General features: G+C 56.2%; 6 protein-coding genes across 6 annotated transcripts; 2 read left to right on the top strand and 4 right to left on the bottom strand.

Annotated features, from left to right (window-relative positions):
• Nucleotides 1-15: 15 nt before the first annotated feature.
• B0I36DRAFT_433311 (major facilitator superfamily transporter) lies at nucleotides 16-2,015 on the bottom strand (the record flags this gene model as incomplete). Its single annotated transcript, XM_046162663.1, has 4 exons — nucleotides 16-445; nucleotides 546-1,095; nucleotides 1,159-1,651; nucleotides 1,750-2,015. 4 exons carry the CDS (start codon nucleotides 2,013-2,015, stop codon nucleotides 351-353), a joined length of 1,404 nt encoding a protein of 467 aa, XP_046008892.1. The 3' UTR covers nucleotides 16-350.
• A 930-nt stretch (nucleotides 2,016-2,945) lies between these two features.
• On the bottom strand, nucleotides 2,946-4,500 carry B0I36DRAFT_328901 (uncharacterized protein). The gene has a single exon (XM_046154644.1). The coding sequence runs from the start codon at nucleotides 4,252-4,254 to the stop codon at nucleotides 3,397-3,399; it is 858 nt and encodes a 285-aa protein (XP_046008891.1). The 5' UTR covers nucleotides 4,255-4,500; the 3' UTR covers nucleotides 2,946-3,396.
• A 575-nt stretch (nucleotides 4,501-5,075) lies between these two features.
• On the bottom strand, nucleotides 5,076-5,945 carry B0I36DRAFT_365351 (uncharacterized protein; the record flags this gene model as incomplete). The annotated part of the gene is made up of 2 exons (XM_046159119.1): nucleotides 5,076-5,586; nucleotides 5,662-5,945. 2 exons carry the CDS (start codon nucleotides 5,943-5,945, stop codon nucleotides 5,076-5,078), a joined length of 795 nt encoding a protein of 264 aa, XP_046008890.1.
• A 1,720-nt stretch (nucleotides 5,946-7,665) lies between these two features.
• Nucleotides 7,666-8,163, top strand: B0I36DRAFT_351657 (uncharacterized protein; the record flags this gene model as incomplete). Its single annotated transcript, XM_046157030.1, has 1 exon — nucleotides 7,666-8,163. The coding sequence occupies one exon, from the start codon at nucleotides 7,666-7,668 to the stop codon at nucleotides 8,161-8,163; it is 498 nt and encodes a 165-aa protein (XP_046008889.1).
• A 430-nt stretch (nucleotides 8,164-8,593) lies between these two features.
• B0I36DRAFT_272196 (transmembrane amino acid transporter protein-domain-containing protein) lies at nucleotides 8,594-10,406 on the top strand. The gene is made up of 2 exons (XM_046151306.1): nucleotides 8,594-8,955; nucleotides 9,034-10,406. Exons 1-2 carry the CDS (start codon nucleotides 8,627-8,629, stop codon nucleotides 10,175-10,177), a joined length of 1,473 nt encoding a protein of 490 aa, XP_046008888.1. The 5' UTR covers nucleotides 8,594-8,626; the 3' UTR covers nucleotides 10,178-10,406.
• On the bottom strand, nucleotides 10,328-11,821 carry B0I36DRAFT_148027 (chaperonin 10-like protein). Its single transcript, XM_046148474.1, has 2 exons — nucleotides 11,245-11,821; nucleotides 10,328-11,133 (listed from the first exon to the last, which is right to left on the bottom strand). Exons 1-2 carry the CDS (start codon nucleotides 11,637-11,639, stop codon nucleotides 10,479-10,481), a joined length of 1,050 nt encoding a protein of 349 aa, XP_046008887.1. The 5' UTR covers nucleotides 11,640-11,821; the 3' UTR covers nucleotides 10,328-10,478.
• Nucleotides 11,822-11,952: the final 131 nt, after the last annotated feature.

Raw genomic sequence — 11,952 nt, 5'->3', positions numbered from 1 at the left:
TAGGGAGCTTATTGATTTGAAGGATTTAGGGTCTATTGTCTGAGGTTTCACACGCGGCTGTCTTGGTGATGCTACTCCTGAATACATCTGGCTCGTTTGCGGTATTGACTAACTTCCGCAAGGAACCGATACCCTTGTCATCCGTCTTTTCCTGTCGTGACACCATAATTTTTAATTACCGCGTTGAAAAATGCTTCTACTTTCAACCGGTTCCCCAGAGAGCTTGAGTGCATGAGAAAGGTCCTTATCGCAGCGTATATTCTTAACTGCAAGATTTTGAGCCCATGCTCGGATGATCAGATCATCTCAACATTTAACTGAACATTTAACGATGACTGCAAGTATACTTCTCAAGCCTTGGCTGGGAGATACTTCTGCGTCATGAGGAAGGCAACAAGCAGTAGCCCAGCGCAGGTCAAGAATACGTGGTTACGATGTGCGTCGCCTAAAAGCCGTGGGATCACGTTAGCTCAATCGATACATATGAGGCCAAGGCCAACAGGCTCAATTGCACTAGGGGATGGGTAACAAGGGGCCAAGCCTACCTTCCACGTCGAGGCTGTGGGCCACAACGACAAACACGTTCAGCGGGAACCGCAGGATGCTGTAGATGGTGCCGCGGATGCCATCCTCGATGAACTCGCTCTTGAGATATGCCATGCTGGGGAAGTAGGCGCCGATGCAGCCCTCGATGAGGCACAGCGTCCAGAAGAGGAGCCACTCGGACTTGGCCATGACGGCGATCGACAGGCAGCAGCTCACGACACCCGTGACCTTGAGGAGCATGCTTGTGGACAGGCCCGTGCTCTTGGCGGTGCCCTTGAGCGTGAATATCGTGGACCCGACCATCATCGAGCACATGAAGCACGCAAAGATGATGCCGTAGGGCGGCTCCTCTTCGACGTCGGCTGCCAGCCGGACCGACTTGAGCGCCGCGGTCCAGAAGAAGATGAAAAGGTACATGGTGCCCTCGAAGAAGCACGATGTCAGTCCGATCGCCAGCATGCGGCGGTCTTGGATGATGGCCTGGATGCCAGCGCGGATCTCGTAGAGCGCGGCCTTGTCGGCTGTCATCTTGCTGCCGTAGTTCTCTTTCTAGAAGTGGAGAATAACGTTAGGGAGGGCAGAATACATGTAATGTTTTTTCTCGTCACTTACCCAGAGCCTCGAGATGAAGTAAGCGGCGCCACCACTGCAGCCAATCGATGCCACGAACGGCCACTGCCGACTGCCAAACAGCGAAACGAGAAACTCGCCAAAGACGCCGGAGATGATGGCCACGACGCAGCTGATGGTTGTCATGGCCGGGAAGACAGACCCGAGCTTGAGCCCACTCAACTCGAGGCACTTGTTGTGGTAGTCGGAGATGACCCAGGCTTCAAAGACACTGAAGAGCAGAGTCGTGCCGACACCGCCGCACAGCCGCCCGAAGAATAGAACTGCCAGGTTGTCGCTCAGCATTGTCATACACGTAACCACGTACAGGCAGCAGTAGAGCAGGCAGGCCTGCTTGCGGCCATACCGGTCTGCCAGGCTGCCTGCAAACGAGGCGCTGATGCCGCCAGATACGAAGCCAGTGGCGTAGAGCATGGCCACGGTCTGTTCGGGGATGTCCTTCTCGTACTTGTAGATGGCGTAGATGTGCGGGCCTCTAGGGTTGGCGGGTCAGCTAACAGACACGGGGAATCGGTAGGTGCTAACTGGAGGAAGGTCGTCTCTGTACCGAGATAAATGTGAACGTTTACTTACTGTAGCCAGTCTGCGGCGACTGCCAAAGCATAAGGGATGAAGAAGTTCAGCTGAAATGTCCGCACGGTGTCGCTGTTGGCCTCGACCCCGTTGGATACATTCTCCAGCTCGCCGTCGAGGGTCGCCTCTTCGGCCTCAACATCTTTCGGCTGCTCGACAACGGTGCTGGCCGCTTTGCGCTCACGCTGCTTCTCGCGGCGATACTGAAGTGCGAGCAGGCCTGCATTGGAAAGCAGGAAGAAGAACAGGTTCGCTTCATAAAACATGGCTGGATGGATGTATGCTGAGGGAGCCCCAACTGTCGCCTTGGTGGTGTATTTTTGCGACCGTCGGGATGGTTGTTTGTCAGAAAGGAGTGAACAGGGCGGAAGACGTGTGCTCAAAGGAGCTTGCCGCAATATAACTGTACTGGTAGGTAGGGATGGGACCCCGTCCTGTGAATCAGGGTTCAGTTTCAGACGCTATCCCTTTCTCTTTCGAGACTTTCATAATGTCTCTTGTTCAGGACACAAAGCACTGGCGCTGACCATCTTTCCGATTATGGAGACGAAGCGCGTCCCCTACGTGCGTCCATGGTATGATTTCCCATTCCGGCGGCCGTGGGTCGCGCGAGTAGGTGGCCCCCTTCTGAGACATTGCATGTTCACCCCTCGCGTCCCACGCTGCCCTTGCCTTATACGCTACGGTAGAGGAGAGTGTAGCCAGCCAGAAATATCATGCTAATTGCACTAAGGGATAGCTTGCACTCTGTTCCTGCAGAAAGCTGAGGAATGCCGCCACTTGACGGCTTGACGTGCATCCGTGCTCGCAGCTAGTGCACTTCTTTTATCCGAAGGTAGGATAACGAAATATTGAGCCAAAGGTGGTCACGATAAAGGCAGATGGAATCTTCATGGTGCCACACAACCGACGATCTTTCCTACAAGGCCACTGAACGTGGCTTGTCTTGGTCCATGGCGCGTCGCCATCTCAGTCCCTGTGCTCGCGATGGAAAATGGCGAGGATTTGTCTCAGCTTGCCCCGCGCGTCGCGCGGCCCACCTTCTCATCATCGCGCGAAATGGTTCACAAGGTTTACAATAGAAAAGTATGACGCGGGATGAACCGTGAGCAAGCACGAAGGTTTGGCGGTGCACTATTGGAGTCTCTGCCAGAGTCCAAGCATATTGATTTTTTACGTCGTCTCATAAAGATAGCAGCTGTAAAGCTCGTGGACACGAGGGACGACATTAATTCAGTCGACGAATATTTCACAGCCTGCCGTCGCTTCCAACGCCCAACCCGAAAGCATCACAACATTGTGGCAACGCGTAACCGGACGACTCCATATGCATGAAGATCATTTCCAGTCGTTCCGGAACTCGAAGTTCATTTCGCGTGAATTGGGCAACTTATTGTGTACGAAGCTGAGCTCGACGGCCGGTCCCATGGAGAGCAGCGAGTGAGGGATCCGAACAATCATCAGCACATGACAGCACATGGGCCCCTCGCCTTTCTCCGAAACGATATAAGGACAAAGAGTTACAATAAACTATCTTCATACCGGGGTCCCATTAGGTCCTCGTCGCGAGGATCCTGTGTCATGAAACCGTATTTAGTCAATAACGCGCCTGATTCCGAACACTACCTTGATCGTACAGTTTCGTCTCTACGCACCAAGTGCGATGGCAACGACTGCCAAGCACCCCAGCAGCATGTGCGAATAAGAAGTCCGAATGGGCGCGGAGCTGGGCGTCGATGTTGTAGCAGATGGTGGTGCTGTAGTTGACGCAAATGACTGCGAAGGCGGCGCGGTGGTTTCGCTCGAAGCCTCTGTGGTTGTTGTCCTCGACGAAGTCCTTGTGCTTCGGGAAGAGGTCTGATCATCGCTGCCCCATTCAATGAGCGTTGGTGTGGCCACTGTCGTGATGTCTGCTGCGGGAACAGTGATGGTCGTCACCGCGTTGCTGGACCGGGCCGTGTTCATCCACATGCAGTACGGCGTGCCCGTCCAGATGCTGTCCGACGCGCCAAACACGTCGTTGCACCCAAACACGGCGGCCGGGTCACACGAGACGCCCGGCGGCGGCGGCGCCGCGGTCAACGTGTAGGTATACAAGGCCGCGTTGTCCGTGTTGATGGCGGCCATGCTGGCGAGCGGCGTCGGCGTGCCGGCTGTCCAGGTCGTGCCTATGCCGTCGTGGATGTTTACTGGGGCGCCGAAAAAGGCGGATTGTTTGGACCCTCTCGCGTTGCAGCAGACGAGGTCGTCGAGCCACATCTCCCACTGCGAGGCGTTGCTCGCGTCGGCATACATGGCCTCGAGCAAGAGCGAGCGGCTCCTGCTGATGATGGTGCCCTCGCAGCACACGTTGAAGAAGTCGGATGCCGCCGGCGCCGCCGCCGCGCTGGCTGTCTTGGTCGCGAACTGGGCCGCGCACTCCTGAACCTCCCACGGACTCCATTTCGGCAGGATGCACCACTGCTCGACTGTGCCGACGCGCACGGTCGTTGTGATGGCGGCCATGCTGGCTGAATGCGGACCAGCCAGTGGTTGGGTGAGTGATTAAGGGAAATGGACGGCTATGCGATCGTGTGGTGCAGCGAAATACCCTTCAATAACAGGTGAGCGACCGAGGCTGCTGCGAAGCCCATGAACAGGCTGATAAAACAAAGTGTGGTCCGCGAAGAAGCCAATGTGCTCAAAAATGACGAAGGAGGAAGAAGCATTTGAGGCGATCAGCGATTCACGTCCCAAACGTTTCCTGCTTCAAATCCTAGGCAGGCAGGGTAGGCAGAAGTGGCAAGTCCATCTCTTTAGTGCTGACACATCTTTCTCGTTCGGATGAGGAGTGGAGTACGTGGAGTCTCGCGCTAAGTGGAACAGAGATATTCCACGGCAAGTTTTGTGGTTTGTGTCCAGCTGCTAAGGGTTGCAACCTGAAGGCCAAGAGTCATCCAAACAAGCCACAGACTACCAAGTTTTTCTGCACTACGAAAGAGAGGGATCGCGAAATTATCTTCAAATTGGCCGCTCAATGATTCCTTGCTATACTAAGAAACTCCCCACAAACCCGTGATTTCTATATGCAAAACGCTGGAGTCTCGAAATACTTGTGAGATAACTCTGTCAATCCTTTCCCCCTTCTCCCCTCTGACCTGTTTCCATGAAGGCGGCTTCGCGTGAACTTATTTCGGATATTGATAGAAAACAAACACCTCTCCTTCAAATAATACTTCCTTCCTTTCCTGGAAGAAAGACCCCCCCTCTCTTTGACTAGCAAGACGACAAGCGCTGTCTCCTGTCTTTGCTTCACACATGCCCGACTTGCCCAAGCGGGCTGCAGCTTAGACACGTCCGCTGCCGGCATAGCCCTTGTACTCCGCCACGGGGTCTGAAGGAGCAGGTAGAATGATGCCGAGAGCGAGACAGATACACACGACAATGATTTCCGTGATGACGGTCATGCCGAGATAAACCAACGGGTCACCCATGCCCGGCATGTAGTTGGTGTTCTTGCCGTAGGTGCCGATGCAGGCGTACACGATGCGGACGACGAGGAAGGGCACACACAGAGCGAGGGCCATGACGATGCGCCGCGCGCCGAGGTGCTCGCGGTGGGTGGAGGAGGCGATGGTGCTCATGCCCGTCCCCATAGAGACGACGGCCAGCAGGGTGAGGGCGAAGAGGACGATGAAGAGGGAGATGCCAGCGACCATGAAGTCATTGATCTCGAACTGGCCGCTGGTCGAGTTGACGGCCTTGACGGCGCCAATGATGGCGATGACCATACCGGCCGTGCCGACCAGGTTGGCGATGGAGAAGAAGCGATTCGGGAGGGACTTGATGGAGATGTTGCTGTTGGTGGGAATCTGTTAGAACAGGCAAGCCCAAGAAGAGCTGTGGCTGTCACGATAGGGGTTTTTCACTTACGCCCTGGTGACGAGTCCAGTACATTGCAGCAGCAGAGGAGCAAGACCGATGGAGTTGCAGATGAGCACGACAGTGCGGAGGCTCTTGTTGGTGGGCGACGACTCGCCGGCAATCTCACACGAAGACCCGATGATGCGGAGCAGGCCGAGGATGGTGATGTACCGCCAGCCACCACCCGCCGAGCGGAAGCCATGCTTGACAATCATCCATCCCGAGAGAAAGAGAAAAGGGATGAAGAAAGCTAGCTGCACGACAGACACGGCGCTTTGTGTGGAGAGCGTCATTGTGAAGCTGTTTATTTCCGTTTCAACGTTGTTCTCAAGTTTGTCGCCCAGTCGTTCTCGAGGTCTTAGTATGTTGGGAGTCGTTGTCTTTGTGATGCCGTTTTCATGATGCCAAGAGCCCAAGAGCCAAGACGAGGCCACCAAGGAGGTCTTATACCTGGGGACCACGCTTCATCTCAAAGGCCGGCTGGCCACACTGGACCGCCGGTGCCTGGAATGGTCGTCACCTGCGGAAGCCCCGGGCAGCGGGACCGGAGTTGGCACAATGCGCGGTACGCCGTGCGCAAGGGCTGACTGTGCGTGTCTACAATGGAGAATGCCCCTGTCTGGAGGCGGCACGGAACTCTCTAGGATCACTGGAATCTCCGGCTGGGCGAGGGACCCTGAACATCAATGCCGGAATCGGTACTGTGGTGATGTAGTACTGGCGGCTGCGCCACGTGGTGATCGTCCGGGAGGGAACTGCCTAAGCAGCAAAGTCAAATAAAGATTTCCGGGGACAGCATCGTGGGTCCATGTGAGATCGGGCAGTAGGGAAACGGATTGGGGGAGCCATTTGGAGGCATGTGTTCCATGCAACTCTTCATTCAACGAACACACTCTCTGGTGATGTACCTCCACGACTAAGGCATGGAAAAGAAGACACCAGGTTACGAAATCGGTGTGGCCAGCAAAGCAGATTGAGGCCTGCCACTGGCAGAAACGGGCAACAGAAGCTGCACTGCCTACTTGCTCAGACGTGTGGTGGTAGGTCTGATTGCCGGCGTAGTAAGCCGGCGGCAGCCCATGTTGGTGGTCGACAGCCGCGTCTTACTGGCCGGCATGATCGGCGGGGCGATCGGCGAATCGCATGCCAAGTTTTGAGCCAAGTCGAAAGCCGAGCGCGTGGCCATGGGAAGATTCATCAGGTTGGCGGAGGACGATGCATGTACGGTTGAGCACGAGACACTGCGTTGCCGGCCCTTTTCCCCACGGGCGTGATGCTGAAGTATCCCCAGTTTCGCATTCTAGAAGGTGCACAGGCACCGGAACTTGCAGTGGCAGCAACGAGCGAATGTTGTCTTGGCCCTGAACTTCCCCTGTCAAGGCGAATCAAAGCATGATGCCCTTCGCTGCATCACGCGGGTTCAAGACCTCTGCAAAACTCATCCTAAGCGATCAAACAAGCAAGCAATGAAAGACATGTCTTCGAAACCATCCACGTGCGTTATCGGCGCGGTCGTGCAGAGCAACGTGGCAGATTGAAGAATCGTGGGACCAAGGATTGCATAGCTCTGTTACAAGTAACCGATTGCTGGAGATGAAATGAATGACACCAATTAGCACTGCGCAAGAGAGTGCGGAGCGCCACACCACCAACGGGCCGTGAATCTCTCCAGCAAGCCACCGTGGACGGGACAAGGCACAGCTAGCCACAGAGGCGGAGTAAAGGATCCGCAAAGCCCCCCAAAGTGCAGAGAACAGGGGGCCAAGAGAACCTGGTACAGGCCAGACGATGCAATGACGCGGACCATGCGTGGTACTCGGGACAAGGCACTTTACTGTACGTAACCTTTGGGCGCGGCGACTCCGCTAGGCGAACCTTGGCAGCGCTGCTTACGGTAGCGTTCGAGGCACTCCACCGTCAAGCTTTCAAGGGGGAGGGGGAGCCCCCCTGCGAAAAGGCTTGGTAGTCGCAATTTGGCACGCGTTGAGAGAGCAACATGACTGCATTCCAACGATGTGCAAGGCTGAAGAGGCGTGTTCGGATTCCGACAAGGCTGTCTCGGTCAGTCATTTACAGCAAGAACGCCAGCTCACAAGTGCCTGTGTGCGGAAGGCGTGGGATTGCGAGGGATTCTCCCCGTCACCAGTGTCGCTTAGGCTCGTCAGCCAAGCAGGCCAAGCTTTGGCACACAAGAAAGCCAAGTTTGCGCCGATCCTTTGTCTATCAGGGCAAGGATGCCCTTCCTCGCCCCAAGCACGGGGCCGAACCGCATGGGTTGCACACCCTCCCCCGAAGCAGCTGGACCCCGTCACTGGCTCAATCCAGGGCCCTCGTCGCTCTTGCATCGCTGCTAACACCAACACGGCCCATGCGGGTACCATGTCTGCCACTGTTCTCGACTGGTTACATCATATGCGTCGTGGGGCCCAGAAGTACCCGTTTTCCGCGCCGTGTCGCCCGGTGAGCACATCCTATCACAACAGCACTACGGGCGATGGCGCAATCCGCTAGCACGCTGGGACTTACCCTGGCCACCAAAGTACCTTTGCAAGCAGTTCACTGGTCGCCCAGCGGCAAGTCAGTTCACATAGGTACCTCGGCCGTCGCCTGTTCCAATATAATCGGGACAGATCCATTCCTCTGGAATTCTGCACGTATGGACTCCCTACTGGACCCTTCTTGTCGATCTGGGCTGTCGAGTTTGAATTATTACTTCGCCCTCCTACATATGCTAGCCGATTATTCGAGCCACACGCAGCCTATCCGTCACTGTTTCTCTATGTCGATCTGCTGCCCTTGATTTCCTCCACATCACCAATTCTTGAGGCTTCCTCTTCCTGGGACGTCCTCTTGCACGCACGGCACGATGGCTCTCGGCTTTATGAAAAAGAACACGGACCAAGCGGCCACTTCCGGGGCGTCTTCCGACCCGGAGGCGCAACCCACGGCCGAGTCGTCATGGGAAGCACGCAAGATGGCCCGCATCGACCGACCGGTCACCAAGCCCATCGCGGGCCAGCTCGGCCCCAAAGACAAGACTGAAGGCGTGCCAATCGACGGGCGCACCGACACGTCGTCAGACCAGAGCGTGTCCATCGGCAAGCAGATGGAGCTCGAGGCAGGCAATGCGATCCAGTACCGCACGTGCAGCTGGCAGAAGACGGCCGCGCTGCTCTTCTCCGAGTACATCTGCCTCGCCATCATGTCGTTCCCGTACTCGTATGCCACCCTCGGGCTTGTGCCCGGCCTTATTTTCACAGTAGTCGTCGCAGGCCTGGTTCTCTACACGTCACTGACTGTCTGGTACGTCCCGCCCTGAACGACTTGACAGGTCTTCAGCCCCTCCTCCCAAGCTCTCCCAAGCACTAATCGATGGAGCAGGGAATTCTGCATGCGCCATCCCGAGGTCAAGGACGTATGCGACATTGGCCAGATGCTGTTCTGGAACAAGAAGTGGGCATGGTACTTCACTGCGTTCATGTTCCTCATGAACAACACCTTCATCCAGGGCTTCCACTGCCTCACCGGCTCCAAGTACATCAACACCATGGCCGAGGGCAAGAGCGGCGTCTGCACGGTCGGATTCAGCGCCATCATCGCCATCGTCTCGTGGGCTTGCTCCCTGCCGCGCACTTTCAGCACCCTCGCCCACATCGCCACCTTCTCCGCCCTGTTCACCTTCGTATCGGTGATGCTCGCTACCATCTTCGCCGCCATCGAGGACCATCCCGGTGCAGGGTATCCAGAGCTTGGCGAGCCCCAGGTCTTTGCAACCCCGCCGCCGTCAACCACGTTTGTCATGGGTGTCAACGCATTCATGAACATCAGCTACACTTTTATCGGCCAGATCACGCTACCGTCATTTATCGCCGAGATGAAGGAGCCAAAGGACTTCCCCAAGGCGCTCTGGGCTGTCACCATTGCCGAGATCATCGTCTTCTCGCTTGTCGGGTCCATCATCTACGCCTACACTGGCACCAACTACAACACGGCACCGGCCTTTGGCTCGCTGGGCAACATCCTGTACCTCAAGGTCAGCTTCAGCTTCATGATCCCCACCATCATCTTCCTGGGTGTGCTCTACGCTTCCGTGTCCGCGCGTTTCCTCTTCTTCCGCATCTTTGCCGGCACGCGGCACATGGGCGAGAACACAGTCGTCGGATGGGTGTCCTGGGCCGGTATTCTCGGTGTGACCTGGGTTCTCGCCTTCATCATCGCCGAGGTCATCCCTTTCTTCGCCGACCTTCTCGCCCTGATGAGCTCCCTCTTCGACAGCTTCTTCGGCTTCATCTTCTGGGGCGTCGCGTATCTGCGCATGCGCCGCGCCACTTATGGCGCCAAGTTCTGGAACGCCAGGGGTCTGCGTAGCTGGTTTGGATTCTTGCTCAACATTGTGCTCATCGTGATTGGCATTTTCTTCCTTACGGTGGGCACATACGCGTCCGTGGAGAGCATCATCGAGGGATATCGCAGCAACAACTTTGGAGGGCCGTTCAGCTGCAAGAGTAACGGTCTTCTCGGCTGAAGCGCTCACAAAGGTCCAAATCCGTTCCAGGCAGAGATTTGAGTTTCATCATTTTCTGCTTCTTTTGCGTTTTAAGTCTATTACCCAGTCACTGCAATTGGCAGGTCTAGAGCGTGGCATCTTTCTGTGTTCAGGGCCCACGGCAGAGTGGTGGAACATTGTATTCGTAGCTTATGCATTCTTGCCGTGTCTGTTCCCATCTGTGATTGTACGGTACGGCGTCCTTTGGCCCCAAGTGAATGCCCGACTCCGCTGGAAGTGGAGGTCTTTTGCCCAGAAGCAGCGAAGCAGAGACGTTGTTCTAGAGTCGAACAACAACCTTCTCACCACTGACACCATTGCGCACCAGGCCTAGTCCAGATTCAAATGCAGCCAAGCCGCGTCCATCGACAACTTTTACCGGTAACGGCAATTTGTACTTGCCCTCCTCCAACAACTTCTCCAGTGCACGCAGCACTTCCTCATGACCATCGATGCTCGGCAGGTCTCGACTGCGGAACAAGACCGAGTCGACCCGACTAAGGACAGAAACCTCCTCATCACCTGTCCAAACCTGCGCGTATCTTTGTAGCCCGTCTGTTCTTAGCACATCGAATATCCCGTCGCTGCCTGCTCCAGCACCGACGGCGTCTACAATGGCGTCGACTCCGTGCCCGTCCGGCGTGAGCTGCTGGACATCCTGCACCAGGGACTTTGAGCTGCGGTCCACAGCCTTGCTCGCGCCCAGGTATTCCTCAAGATGGCGGTGGTGTCGTGGTGAACTTGTCGCCAGGATAGTGGCTTCTGGTGGCAAGGACAGGCGAAGCAGCTGGATTGCTGCAGCACCTACCGCGGAACTCCCACCTAGCACGAGGACTGACTTGATTGGTGAACTTGTTGTGTCCTGTGAAGGTAAGAAAGGCGGACGAAGGCCGAGTCCTTTGACAAGTCCAACCAGAGCGGTGATGTAGCACACCCTGGGTACAGCGTCGCCAAAGTCAGTCGTCCGTGGACTTATCCGTCTTCACATAGTGCCTTATGCTGAGGTTCTTTGGTACAAGATGGTGCGGGATGGGCAAGGTACTCACACGACGCTCGCAGCCTCCTCGAAACTCCACAACTCTGGCTTCTTCGCGACCATCCGCTCCTCGACGACCGCGAAGTCCTGGAACGACCCGCTCCGCTCGCCCGTCGCAAAAGCCGCCAATACACCGTCTCCGACTCGGAAACGAGACACCTGCTCTCCAACGGCAGCGACCTCCCCAGCCCCGTCCAGGCCTGCGACCAGGGGCCAGGATTGCACGCGGTGCCCGGAGTCGATCATCTTGTAGTCGGCAGGGTTGACTGCCACTGCCCGGAGGCGGACGAGGACTTCTGTGGGCTTGAGGTCTGCGGTGGTTGGGGCGGGGTTTGTCGACGCTGTCAAGGGCGAGCCCTGAGAACGCACGAGGTAGCGAGTGTTTGTTGCCGCTGTGGTAGCCATGTTTCTGTGTGTTGTGCTGCGGTGTTCTGCGTGTGCGAACGCGAAGAGAATGAGTTTTCTCTTGACTACTCGACCGGGTCACTGTGTCCAAGGCATGAGATCTTCAAGGCACCTTTATTCCGCCTGGATTAAAGAATCTGGTGGGCCACGGGGAACTCGTAGTTATAGTGCTAACAGCCATGTCGGAGTTAAGGTGCGCACGCAGGGGTTTGCGGGGAGCTGGAAGACGCGTAAGGTTTGGTGACGTAGTTAGTGCTGATTAGTGGGAATACAAGACTATCCCATAGATTCTCTAGACAGGATTCGTGTGCAG

Source organism: Microdochium trichocladiopsis (genome assembly GCF_020744255.1).
Source record: "Microdochium trichocladiopsis strain MPI-CAGE-CH-0230 chromosome Unknown B0I36scaffold_8, whole genome shotgun sequence".
Lineage (NCBI taxonomy): Eukaryota > Fungi > Ascomycota > Sordariomycetes > Xylariales > Microdochiaceae > Microdochium > Microdochium trichocladiopsis.
The sequence above is the reverse complement of the archived record's forward strand: the minus strand, read 5'-3'. Positions and strand labels throughout refer to the sequence as shown.